The 13,404-nt window shown below is 39.5% G+C and overlaps 1 protein-coding gene across 2 annotated transcripts in view; it reads left to right on the top strand.

Moving 5' to 3' along the window:
* SLC25A24 (solute carrier family 25 member 24) overlaps positions 1-13,404 on the top strand; it is a 58,299-nt gene that overhangs the window by 30,268 nt on the left and 14,627 nt on the right. For both annotated transcript variants that reach the window (XM_046018196.1, XM_046018199.1), the window contains exons 4-6: positions 6,477-6,588; positions 8,764-8,922; positions 11,393-11,545. In XM_046018196.1, coding sequence (XP_045874152.1) covers positions 6,477-6,588; positions 8,764-8,922; positions 11,393-11,545 — 424 coding nt within the window. The remainder of the gene's footprint in view (positions 1-6,476; positions 6,589-8,763; positions 8,923-11,392; positions 11,546-13,404) is intronic.

The raw sequence follows: 13,404 nt of genomic DNA on the forward strand, positions 1-13,404 counted from the left end.
TCTGCTACCTCCAAAGTTGCTTCCATCATTACCAAATCCGTTATAGCCATCCCCACTGCCACCGTATCCACTGCCACCTCGACTGCCCCACAGCCACCTCACCCTCTGAAGCTCCCTCCATAATCAAAGTTGTCATTCTCACCAAAACCCCTCCACAACCACCCCAGAGTTTCCAGAATGACTTCGACCTCTTTGGTTGGACGAAGCACTAGCCATCTCTTGTTTAGATAGGGCTTTCCTTTCACAGTTGTGGCCATTCACAGGATGGGATATTTGAATGACAGTCTTGTCTACGGAGTCATGGTCATCAAATGTTACAAAAGCAAAGCCTCTCTTTCTGCCACTGCCTTGGTTAGCCATAATCTCAGTCACTTCAATTTTCCCGTACTGTTCAAAATAATCTCTTAGATGATGTTCTTTGGAGCCTTCTTTAATGCCACCAACAGGAATTTTTTCACAGTTAAGTGGGCACCAGGTTTTTGAGAATCTTCTCTGAGACAGCCCTCTTTGGTTCCACAACTCTTCATCCACCTTGTGTGGCCTTGCATTCATGGTGGAATCCTCTTCCTTCAGAGTGGCATATGGGACAAACCCAAAGCCTCTGGAGCATCTGGTGTTTGGATCTCTCATTACCACACAGTTCGTCAGCGTTCCCCATTGCTCAGAGTGGCTCCTCAGACTCTCATCGGTTGTTTCAAAGCTCAAACCTCTGATGAAGAGCTGATCAGCATCTTTGGGAGTCTCTGACTTAGACATGATGACAGTGGGAGGGGAGATTTTAATGAGACTAATGATGCTTACTCAGTGGAGGGGGACTGAATATTCTAAGCTTCTAATCGTGGTTTGGTGTAACTGGTGACCAGCCCCCATCCAGGAGCCCACTGACAGCCACTTCATAAGAACAAAAGCTCCCACGGCTCTTATCACTTAGGAATTTACAAGGGTTTTAGGAGCTTTGTGTCAAGGGTGGGTCAGAGACCAGATATCAGAACAAGAGATGCTCCCAGGGCTCTTATCACTGAGGAATTTATAAGGGTTTTAGGAGCCTTGTGTCAGGAACTAGGGGCAGAGACTAATATATATATTTTCTGTCACCTCACAAGGTTCTCAAAGGCAGAGTGTAATTAGGGTTTTCAGCAGTGGAAACCGTGGACCTTCCCTTGAGTACTCTGCTATCACTGAAGCTCGCATACCTCCAGGTATCAGCTTCTTTGCTGCCATTTCACCATCCTTTAGTGTTCCAAACTGGAAATTGATGAGAGAAATCTGAAAGGCGCTGCTTGAAGCAGCTGTGGCTAGGTCGTCAGAGTATGAGATAGGAGTTACTCAGTTGAAGCTTAGACTCTTTCAGTCTTCCATGGCCACAGTGATTTTTCCAAATGTTTACCATGTCATTCCTTGCCTCCCACTCTCTTGTTGACTGTCCATTCTGTGTTACTTCAAAGAGCAAATTCAGCTAGGCATGGCTGAAATCTGTTGAGGTTGCTCCCACCACGTTTCTTTCAGTTCTCTGAGTTCTCTAAGAGTCATTTCCAACTTTGGAGCCCTTCAGTGAGAACTGCTTAAGGGACTAAGCCCCCACCCCCCATCCTTTGTTAGCCTTCAGTTTTCACCTCAGGGAGCTGCACTGCCTAAATCCGCCCCCTTCCATCCTACAGTAGTTTTCTTTATTTGTACAACTTGTTTCCCTGCTCCGTGGCTCTTACAGGTGGTAACCGTGAGCTTATTTCTGTAGTTAGTGGTTAGAAATACAGTTTCTAAAGTTAGAATGCCTACTCCACTTACCAGGCCTGTGACCCAGGACAAAATACTTAGCCTTTTTCTCTATATAAAGCTGAGACAATAGAAAGTGTATAGGATAATTTTCAGGATTAAGTAAATTTACTTGAAGAGTGCTCAGAACAATGCCTTCAAAGGCTCAGTGAATATTAGCTATTACTTGCCATTGTCTAGTGCCTGTTTTTTCTATTACACGAAGCTTTGAGGACACAGACCACTTCTGTCTTGCTAACTATTACATACTGTCTTGCTAACTATTACATTCTGTCTTGCTAACTATTACATACTCAGCACCTTATAATCGTGTGCCCTCAGAAAATACTGAAGAATGTGTTGAAGACTGAGTAGAAGTTATTCTAGTGAAAAAGGGTTGGTGGCAGGACATTCTAGGTAGAGGGAGAGACATGTGAAGACATGGAACGCACTCGGTGGAATGGTCGCCAGTGGTCTGTCTCTTAGCTAGTGGTCCGTGTGCTGTTTGAGTGGTCCATTGGAGACAGCCATGAGTGTAATCATAATGACCAATTTGTGGGATTTAAGAAAAAGGACAGGAGAAATAGTAGACAAGAAGAGTGAGTCGGGGAGACTAATTTGTTTCAAACTGTCCTAAGGTTCTTACTCAGGAGAGGGAGGTGAAATACTAACTTTAGATTTTGTTGTTATATGTACATAGCAGATTTCACGGTAAGCCACTAAAAGTCTTGGAATTGGGGATATAACTTCTAAACCAGCGAGAGAGGAAAATGGAATAAGAAGTTCAACAAGCATGAAATTCAGGCAATCTGACAAAGTAAAGAAAGGAGGAAAACAATTCAAGGAAAAAAATGAGACAAATAGGAAGCAGAAGATGGGATGGGAGAACCGAGTTTTAAGTACAAGATGTGTTAGGTCCTGTTTTCCTTTCATCTCCATTCCCAAATGGGGCAGGTTAAATAAAGTTACTATCTTTTGGCGGGGCATGGGGTGGGAGAGAAGAGTAAGTTAAGACATTATTGCCTCTGGTCAGTCAGGATTTTCTCAGTTTAGTGTACAATCTGATGGGGACAAAGAATTTCAATATTTTCATAGTATTGTGACAGAATATACTCATTGAAAAATATTATTAACAAAAAAGGAAAAAAAAAGTATTATTGACCTCACAGCGGTATGAGACTATATAATATTTTTTTATGATCCCTACTTATAGTGGACTTTTAATGTATATCAAAACAAAAACATAAGGTTTGCTAGAACACAGAGATTGTCAGATGAAAGAAAAAGGAAAACAAAAATCCTACAAACTAAAAGCAAGCTGAGATAGCTAATTAATATTGGATAAAATTATAAAGTAAAAAAATACTAATGGGAAATAAAGTGTCACCATAGGGATTCCCAGGTGGCTCAGTGGGTTAAGCCTCTGCCTTCGACTCAGGTCATGATCCCAGTGTCCTGGGATCCAGTCCCCCATCAGGCTCCTTGCTCGGCAGAGATCCTGCTTCTCCCTCTGCCTCTGCCTGCCACTCTGCCTGCCTGTGCACATGCTCTCTCTCTCTCTCTCTCTCTCTCTCTGACAAATAAATAAATAAATAATCTTTAAAAATAAAAAAATAAAGTGTCATCAATTTTAAAATTCACCACAAAGGGATGCCTCGGTGGTTCAGTCTGTTAAGCGTCTGCCTTCAGCTTAGATCATGATCCCAGGGTTCTGGGATCAAGTCCTGCTTCAGGTTCCTTGCTCAGCAGGGAATCTGCTTCTCCCTCTGCCAGCTGTTCCCCCTGCTTGTGCTTTCTCTCTTTTTCTCTCATTCTGATAGAGATAGGTAGATAGATAGAATCTTAAAATTCATCACAAAGACATAAAATTTTTAAGCTGGTTGATAGAATTCCGGGGATAAATTGATAATCTTTTATAGTGGTGAGAAATTTTAACATATCTCTTCCTTATTAGATCAAGCTGAGAAAAAATTTAGTCAAGATGGAAGAGAAATAAATAAGCTTGATTTAATAGGCATCAATGGAAATTGTACCCAAAAATCAGAAAAAAATTTTTTCTCATATACATATATCATGTATAAAAATTGATTTTTATAATGGGCCCTAAAGCCAGGCTCAACACGTTTCAAATAATTGGTATCACAGAGACCATTTTCTTTGACCATATATATTAATTTAGAAATTAATAGTGGAGGTAAATTCTAAAAATGCCTTTGGTTTGGGATATGATATATACTTCTCAGTAATTTTGGGGTCGAAGAGGACATCATAATAGACATTCAAGGATACTTTGACTTGAAAGAATATCGCATGTGACAGAGTGCCTGGACGACTTACACCTGTCCTTCCACACTGATAGGGCCACCATCGTCAAAGCCATGGCCTCTGAATCTGGGCTGGAGGTTAGTGGCTGCATGTGGCTCAAGATTACCATCCCCAGTGCTTTCATTGGTTTGGGCGTAGTGGACTTGCTGTGCCACAATGGGGAAGGCCTCCATGATTGGCAGGAGGCCAGCCAGTACTTCAGCAGCCTTACAAAAGCAACTTTACCTGCTGCACTAGCAACAAGCTCACCTCTGGGCAGTGCTTCTCCATCTTCAGGGACCTCTGTGGCAACATGGTTAACGTGTCCCTCCGTGATCACGATGATTTCCACGGTACCTCTGACCAGGACATACTGGCCCCCCTGCCACATCCGCTGCCCTCACACCCCTACAGCCTGTGCCCGGCCTTCCCAGAGCTGTTTTTTTTTTTTTTTTTCTTTTTTTGTTTTTTGTTTGTTTGTTTATTTTGAGAAACTTGTTATGCTGAGTCTCAAATTAACATCAAAGGGCAAGGGCCCAAGAATAACCTAGACATTCTTGAAGAGCCATGGGAAGCAATGGACCTGCTCTATCGGATATCAAGAGTTGTTATTAAGCTATGATTAAGACAGTGGTAGTGGTACCCATATAGACAAGTTGACAGAAGGGACACTATATCCCAGAAACGGACCCATCCATATCTGGGATTTGTCACACAAGATAAGTAGCTTTGCAGATCACTTTGCAGAAAAGAAGAAATTATGTAGTACGTGGTGGTAGTGCCTCTGTTATCCATGCAGACAGGGATGAAGCTGGGTACCTACCTCACACCATACACAAAAATCAACCTAAATGTGAAAGTGAAACTATAATACTTGTAGGGGAAGAAAAGGAAGTGTCTTTACCTCAGTGTAGGAAAGGATTTGTTTAAAAAAAAAAAAAAAAAGACACAAAAGGCAGTAGCATAAATGAAAAGATTGATACATTCAGTTCTATTAAAATTAAGAGCATCTCTTCACAGATACCATAAACAAAGTGAAAAGACAGAAGATATTTTCTAATTTATAATTTGGTTTATTAGAATCAACTATATAAAGAACTGTACATACAAAAGAAAAAGATAGCCAACCCACTAAAAAAATGGGAAAAAGACAGAAGCAGGTGTTTTCCACATGGGGAAACATGAATAGCAAGTGAATATGATAAGGGATGTTGAACCTCATTGGTGATTTGAAGAGAAATGCAATTTAACCACAGTGAGACTATTTTATTTAAGAAGTTTGTCAGTGTTCTGTGGCTTTAAGCTATGGAGTTTAGAATTCATTTGTTCATTCAGTGAATATTCTCTCTGTGCTGGGCACTGTTCTAAATACTTGGGCTATCTCAGTGGTCCAAATCAACAAAAATCCTTGTCCTGTGGAAGATACTTATGAATGCATATATGAGAGGTTGAGGAGTAGGGTCAGACAATAAACAGTTGCATTAAAATAGAAAATATTGATAAAAATAGAGCTATAAATATTGCAACCCACAATAATGTTATAGACAGAGAAGTAACTAGGGCTCTCATGTGAAATGTTAATACACATGTGCTGAGAAAAAGTTTGTGCATTTTCACATATGCAGATCAAAATTAATTGGCACCAGAAAACATAATATTAAGACCTGAAAATGGTATTTGATTTGACTGCCATCTTTATGTATCATTTTTATATGAATTATTGATAAATATAAGGTCTAGGGGAGACACCCAAACTTTTTTTTTAAAGACAGTCATTAATTCAACAAATAAATGAAAATCTTCTTTGCACTGACCACGTTAGGTCCTGGGTGTAGATAGTGAACAAAACAATCAAAATATCTAAGGCTAGAGGATATTCATGTTAAATGTTGAAGATGAGGAACTAGGATTTCTTAAGACTCAAAAGGCCCAATCACCAAGTTAGAATTTTTCTTTTTTAACAATTACTATAATTTTCTTAGCTTTGAGGAGGTTGGAGAAGGAAACTGATAGAATATTTTGAGTATATTCCAAAATCACATCCAAATGGTTAGAACATTAAGAAGTATCTTCCTGAGCCAATGCAAAAAAAAATGGGTCATAAATCCATTCATTCCTACTTCCTAATATTTAATCTCCCAGCTTTAGTATTTGGTAGCTCATTGATTAGAGTCTGACACAGTACCAAAAGTAGTCTTGAGTGAGATCTCTGTGACTTTGGGATCCTTCTTCGCCTAAATGATGAAAATTATCTAACAGAATATCAAAAGCTTGCTGCCATTTCCAACAACGTATTATTGTGAATTGGGATCTTTTCATAAGAATATTGCGTTGGAGAAGAAACTATCATTCTGCAAAATGGCCAATAATGTTTTACTTGTAAGTTTTTTGTTTTTTAATTAGCTTCTTTTTATTTTCAGTATTGATGCTGATGGAACAATGACAATAGACTGGAATGAATGGAGGGACTATTTCTTATTTAATCCTGTTACAGACATTGAAGAAATTATCCGTTTCTGGAAACATTCTACTGTAAGTATGCCATATATATTACGTTATACTTATTTGCAAGCCATAGTTATTACATGAGAACACTCTGTAATGTGTACAGGCCAGGGTGCTCAATGCCCAGTAGCTCCTTACCTTGTAGAGTTCTGCTTATTCTATTAGGTGTATATTCAGAATGTCATAAGAAAAACAAACCCTGAGGCTGTATAAACTTTGCAAATGTGGTACCCATTTTTCCAATTCTCAGTACTGGGAGGAGATACTGCCTTCCAAAAATCTTAAGAAGATGAGCAGCCCAGCTTTTATTGCATGTAAGTATTTTGCCAAGAGAAGTGTGAAAGTCATAGGTTTTTACTTTTCATAGATAATGCATTGCTTAAATAATCTCAGCATCTCATGATTGCTGAGATTTTACTTCCTTGACCATGACTAATGGCCAGGCATGAGTTCTGAAACTTTTTTTTTAATCTATTTTTTTAAGATTTTATTTATTTATTTGACAGACAGAGATCACAAGCAGGCAGAGAGGCAGGCAGAGAGAGAAGAAGGGAAGCAGACTCCCTACTGAGCAGAGAGCCCGATGCGGGGGCTCAATCCCTGGACCTTGGGATCATGACCTGAGCCGAAAGCAGAGGCTTTAACCCACTGAGCCACCCAGGCCCCCCAGTTCTGAAACTTTTGCTGGTTTTGTCAACTATCTAGATTTATCTCTGGGATAAGGTACATATAATAATAATCATTGCTGGTTAAAACACTTTTGGCTCTTTTGTTTAGCAGTTCACACCTATCTGTATTTCTCAAAACTTTCAAATTTTAATGAAATTTCATTAATATTCTGCTAACATATATTGATGTAAATGAAGGGCAGTTTATTGCACAATCTGCTGCTGAAACCAATGGGAACTCTTGGGGGGAATTTTAATTTTCCCAGTGGGCTTCTCTGCTAGCTTATTCTTGGATTTCAATAAGTTTTTTTTAAATAAATTTTTTTTTTTAAGATTTTATTTGTTTGTCAGAGAGAGAGAGTATACACAAGCAGGCAGAGAGGCAGGCAGAGAGAGAGGAGGAAGCAGGCTCCCTGCCGAGCAAGGAGCCCGATGCGGGACTCGATCCCAGGACCCCAGGATCATGACCTGATCCGAAGGCAGTGGCTTAACCAACTGAGCCACCCAGGCGTCCCGGATTTCAATAAGTTTTATGTATAATAAATGAAGCCTAGTATTTACATTGCTGCTAGTAACAATGCCTACACTTAAGTAGAGCATTGTAAAATTATGGTGATTAATGCCTCTTCTGTGAGTATAGAATATACTATATTAGTAGTTCAGTTGCATAAGTACATTTTCTACTTATGTGAATTTATATTTACATAATCAGACCTTACTCTACCTTTGAGATAGTTGTTAACAATTTTGTAATCATTTTATTGATAGTAAAATGAAGAAAGAGGGGGTTACTACTATAGTATAACCTCTTACCCCTACATTCCTACCTATAAATCTTTTACAGCAGAATCATTTAGATAATATCATTCTAGAACTCCGTTTTTCTCAAGCTATATTTGTAATCTATGTAAGGCTTATAGAGTAGATTGGAGGAAGGATTGTTTTTAAATAGTACCTCCCTGTTAGCTAAATTTTATAAAGAAGCTTTTGCATGTTTTAAATGATAAGTCTATAAAAATATTTATAGGTAATCTCCATACGAGATGAGTTTTGGAGTGTTCACATATATAGCTTTAATTTAATTTTCATTTACAGGTTTAAAACATGTATCGTGGTAAAAAGAATAACATGTATAGAATTTTGAGATAAAGGGAATATCTCTTAAGAATTGACAAACTAATTTCTTTGTGTAGCTAAGAAGGATTCCCATGTTTTAGAAGGCTGACCTTTCTTTCTGACTTAGACCAAGAGGAGAAAAGTTACTCTGAATCTACTAAGAAAGAAAGTTGTCATTGTTGGTTTGGTAAATGTTTAATTACCGTTAACTTTCATTTCTTGTGAACTGATAATGTGCTTCATTTCGTGCGACCAGGCTACTTAAAGTCATCTGTATGCTCAGGTCAGTGTAGTATGCTTTCTAAAGAATGAAGGCGATTATCACTGTAAAATAACACATGATTCTTCTCTACAACAAACCTGGAGTGTTCGCTTTTTTAATGGAGGGACCGTGGGGATCTTTTTTCCATCTTAACAGGGTATTGACATAGGAGATAGTTTAACTATTCCGGACGAATTCACGGAAGATGAGAAGAAGTCTGGACAGTGGTGGAGGCAGCTGTTGGCAGGGGGTATCGCGGGTGCCGTTTCTCGAACGAGCACTGCCCCTTTGGACCGTCTGAAAGTCATGATGCAGGTGAACCTTATGATCTTGGGTCTCGGTGTCTCCTACATACTCTGAAATGGTGAGAAGTGGGCTGCTTGGAGAAGGAAGTTTTAAAATTTCTCCGTAATTTTTTCTCATACCTTTAAAAAATAGGTATGAAGTCTCTGTTGTTATTAACCCTGAATTCAGTCCCTATGAGTATTTCACCAAACTTTAAATTGTGGGTCCAGGTGTGAGGGACTTTTAATCTCTGGCATTCCGTCACTTTTCAAATGGTTAATGAGGGAAAAAGTCCCCAGCCATTACTGTAGGAAATAATAATATTTTCCTTCTGTTTTTTTTTTTTAAAGATTTTATTTATTTATTTAATAGTAAGAGAGAAAGATCACAAGCAGGCAGAGAGGCAGGAGAGAGAGAGGAGGAAGCAGGCTCCCCGCTGAGCAGAGAGCCCGACATGGGGCTCGATCCCAGGACCCTGAGATCAGGACCTGAGCTGAAGGCAGAGGCTTAACCCACTGAGCCACCCAGATGCCCCTTCCTTCTGTTTAATACACTTTCTCAAAAGTGAGATATTTCCAAATTTGAGAATCTTGGAGCAGGGATATAATTTTTATGATTATTCTAAAAATGAGGTTAGCAGAAAAGACCTGGATTTATAGACTGACTTTACTATTTACTAGCAATGTGGTCCTGGCTGGTCAGAGTGGAAAGAAAGACAGAAAGGAAAGGAATTGACACTTCCTCGGTGCTCATGATGATAACCCATTTAATCCTCAGAGCAAGCCTGTGAGGTGGGTATTTTATCCTCACACTATCTGTGGAGAACCTGAGGCTCAGAGAAGTAAATAACTTCTCCTTTTCAACAAATTAGATGAGGAATGGAGTATCTTTGACTCCAGAGTATGTGGTTCTCACACTGCACGAAACCCCCGAGGTCTCATTTTCCTTCACCCTGCGATGGGATTAAGAATATCTAACAAGGCTGGTTGTAAGAATTAAGTGATGTGAAGTATGCGAGAATGCCAGATACACTGGAACACCCTACTGGAATATAGTAGTTGCTTAAAAAAAGAGTTTTAGAAGTTGTGTTGTCATACCTATGGTCAACACTTTTTATGTCTGTCCTTAGATTTATGTATAAAAAAGATGTCTGACAGTATTTTAAGCTAGCATCCATTCAGAATGTACCTAAATCTCAAAATACACTTAGGGGTAAAAATAGTGCTTTAAAGAAAAAGGAGAAGGAATTGGCGCTTGTATTTTTCTTTAGGTATGATAGCAAATAGCAAATTGACTTTGAGAGAGCTTGAATAAGCCTTCCTCTTTCCCTTTGTCATATTTTATTGTGAAGTTTCTTTAAAATAAAACTGGACTTTATTTCTTGCAAGTTCTGTGGGGTGAGTGGGTGGAGTTTTCCAAAATGACCTTCAGGTTCAGTAAGTCAGTAGGGCTCACAGAACACACTAGAAGCTTTAATGCTCCTGGTTATGGTTTATTACAGGGCAAAGATACAGATTAAAATCAGCCAAAGAAAGCAGCATAGCAGGACAAGCAGGAAGTGCCAAATGCAGGGGCTTTTGTTGTCTTCTCCCTGTAGAGTCCCAATGTATTACTTTCCTGGCTTTGAGGTGTGACGATACACACAGTGTTGCAAACCGACCAAGAAAGTTCACCCGAGTCTTTGATGTCCAGAGTCTTTATTGTGGACCAACCACACACTGCCCTCGTGGCCGACCTTTAGTCTTTAGCACATCTTGTTTTTCCATTTTTTGACAGTAGCCACTCATTTTGTGTGTGCCAGAAGAGAGCTGATTTCTTTACTTGTTTTTGGCTTTTTGGATTTAACTGTTTTTCCATGGAGGGAATTAGAAGGTCTAGTGTATATAAATAATGATCACATCTGTAGTCTGAACCAAGTATTCATGGGGTGAGGCGTTCATGTTGCCGTGAAGTTATTGCCTAGCGAGGCTTTGAGATAAGCCATAGAAGGTATAATTTTTATTTTTGTTGCCAGGCTATATAAATTCCAGTGTCTGTGGCTCTGATACACATAATACAAAATTGTTTTCTGCCCATTTATATTTCATATTGGTATTACTTCTGTGGGGAAGAAATAGTATATTGCCTGCAGTATATTTTTGAAAGGTGTCTTAAAATGAACTTGTTTGCACTCCAAGGGGTGTTCCATAGCCTAATTCATAATTCAGTTCATGTTGTCTTATGTGAATGTTGTTCATAATAATTTTAATTTAGATCATGTCCTCTCTGCTTTCCCACGCTGAGGATACTGATTTTTTTCTTAGTTTTAGATTGAGTCAGGCCTCTAAAATGGTGGTAGTAATTCTTCCTATCATTATACATTACCTGAACTTTCTGTATTTTATTTTTAAATGCATCTTCTTTCAGTAATATTACTGAAATAAAGAGGGTGGTTTGCATGGTTACTTTAGAAATAGTAACATGCCACCCCTGTTTTATATCTTTTTACTTTTATTTTTAGGTCCACGGTTCAAAATCAGGCAAAATGAACATATATGATGGCTTTCGACAGATGGTGAAAGAAGGAGGTATCCGCTCCCTTTGGAGAGGAAATGGTACAAATGTCATTAAAATCGCTCCTGAGACAGCTATTAAGTTCTGGGCATATGAACAGGTAATTGTTGTCACCTGTGGAACTTATTAACAAAGAGGAGTTAATAAACTGATTCAGTAACAATGAACATATAGTGCTTTTTGGATTCTTATTTTACTATATAATAATTTTCTGCCTATACTCCAAGAGGAATTTCTCTTCCAGGACATTAGAACTATATGAACTCAGATTCTTTATGATCAAACTTTAGAATTCTTCATTTCCTATTTTTTTTTAAAGATTTTATTTATTTATTTATTTGACACAGAGAGAGAGGTCACAAGTAGGCAGAGCAGCAGGCTGAGATAGAGGGGGAAGCAGGCTCCCTGCTGAGCAGAGAGCCCGATGTGGGGCTCGATCCCGGGACCTGAGATCACGACCTGAGCCAAAGACAGAGGCTTAACCCACTGAGCTACCCAGGTGCCCCCATTTCCTATTTTTTAAAAAGACTTATGTATTCATTTCATAGTAGCTCTTTTTAGGAAATACAGCATTTTTGCGTATTCATTTTGAATTCAGAATAGAAGCTGCATACTAACCTAAGTTTTATGAAAGCGTCCCAGTCTAACATCTGGACAGGAAACTTTTAAGTTGAAGTCCTTTGTGTAAGTTATCATTGCTAGAAAGTTGAATTGAATTTAGAGTGAAAGTTCCTTGAAGGCAGGGGCCTGGCTTCTTCTTCATGGACTCCAGCACTTGGAGCCTGGCATGTGGTAAGTGCTCAGTATGTGTTTGTTGAGTGAATGTCAGATAGTGGCGAACATCCTGCAAGACTTGACTCAAGACATTTCCTCCAGGAAACCGTCTTCATTGGCACAGTGCCTTTTGTCTCCCTCTGTTGTAGCACTTTCACACTAAATTCTGATGAATTCAGTCCTTCTCTCTCTCCTTGACAAAACTGTGAGCTTCCTTGGGCAGTATTTGTTTTCAGGTTTGTATTCCCAGCACTTGGCCCAGTGCTCATGGGTCCTTACTGAATGAGTGAAAACACTGAGGTGCCCAAGCTACAGTTTGAGCCCAAGCCGGCCTGAATCTCGGGTCCACTAAGGTGAAGGGAAAGGTGTGTAATTCAAGCAGAAGCAGCTGCATGTGGACAGAAATGCAGGCACAGGGGAGCATTGTTCACTAAGGAAATTGAAGGTGGTTCATTTGGCTCTGGTGTAGTGGAGTGTATTCCTGGGAAGAGAATGATGAAAGCAGGCTGGACAGGTAGGCAGAAGCCAATTGTAATAGGAGTCTTGATTTTATCCTGAAGAGAGTGAGGGGGCTCTTGAAGCATCTTCTGTAGACAAGTGAAATGAGGATATTTACATTTAAGAAAGATCAACCTGGAAAAAAATGGAGAATGTACTAGAGGAGTGTAAGGCCAGACTGGAGGTAGGAAGACTAAGGAAACATTTTGATCATCCAGGTCAGAAATGATGAGCACCAAGATAAGGTGGTGGCTAGAGAAACTGGAGAAGAAGGAAATGAACTGAGAAATATTTTGGAAATAGAGTCAACAGGACTCACTGCCTGAGTGGATATGGAAGTGAGAAAGAAGGAGGAATCAAGGATGATACTCTGGATCCTAATTTGGGCAACGATGTACCTGGAGAATATAATAAGAGGAATAGATTTGGGGTACAATGACATGCTGAGTTTGAGACCTCTGTACAACATGAACAGGTAGCCTTCCAGTAGGACTTTTGCTCTCTGATGGAGAGGTGGTTTTTAAGTTGAAGCCGTTGGAATGGACCACTGAGGAAGACTCACAGAATGGAATAACTCTGGGAATATTTCCAGGGGGAAGAAGAAGAAGCCCCTTGTAGAGGAAACTGAGAAGGAATAGCCAGAGAGATGGAGGAAATGCAGAAACTGATGGCCTAGAAGTGAGAGGA

This window comes from Meles meles, chromosome 1 (assembly GCF_922984935.1).
Source record: "Meles meles chromosome 1, mMelMel3.1 paternal haplotype, whole genome shotgun sequence".
NCBI classification, from domain to species: Eukaryota; Metazoa; Chordata; class Mammalia; order Carnivora; family Mustelidae; genus Meles; species Meles meles.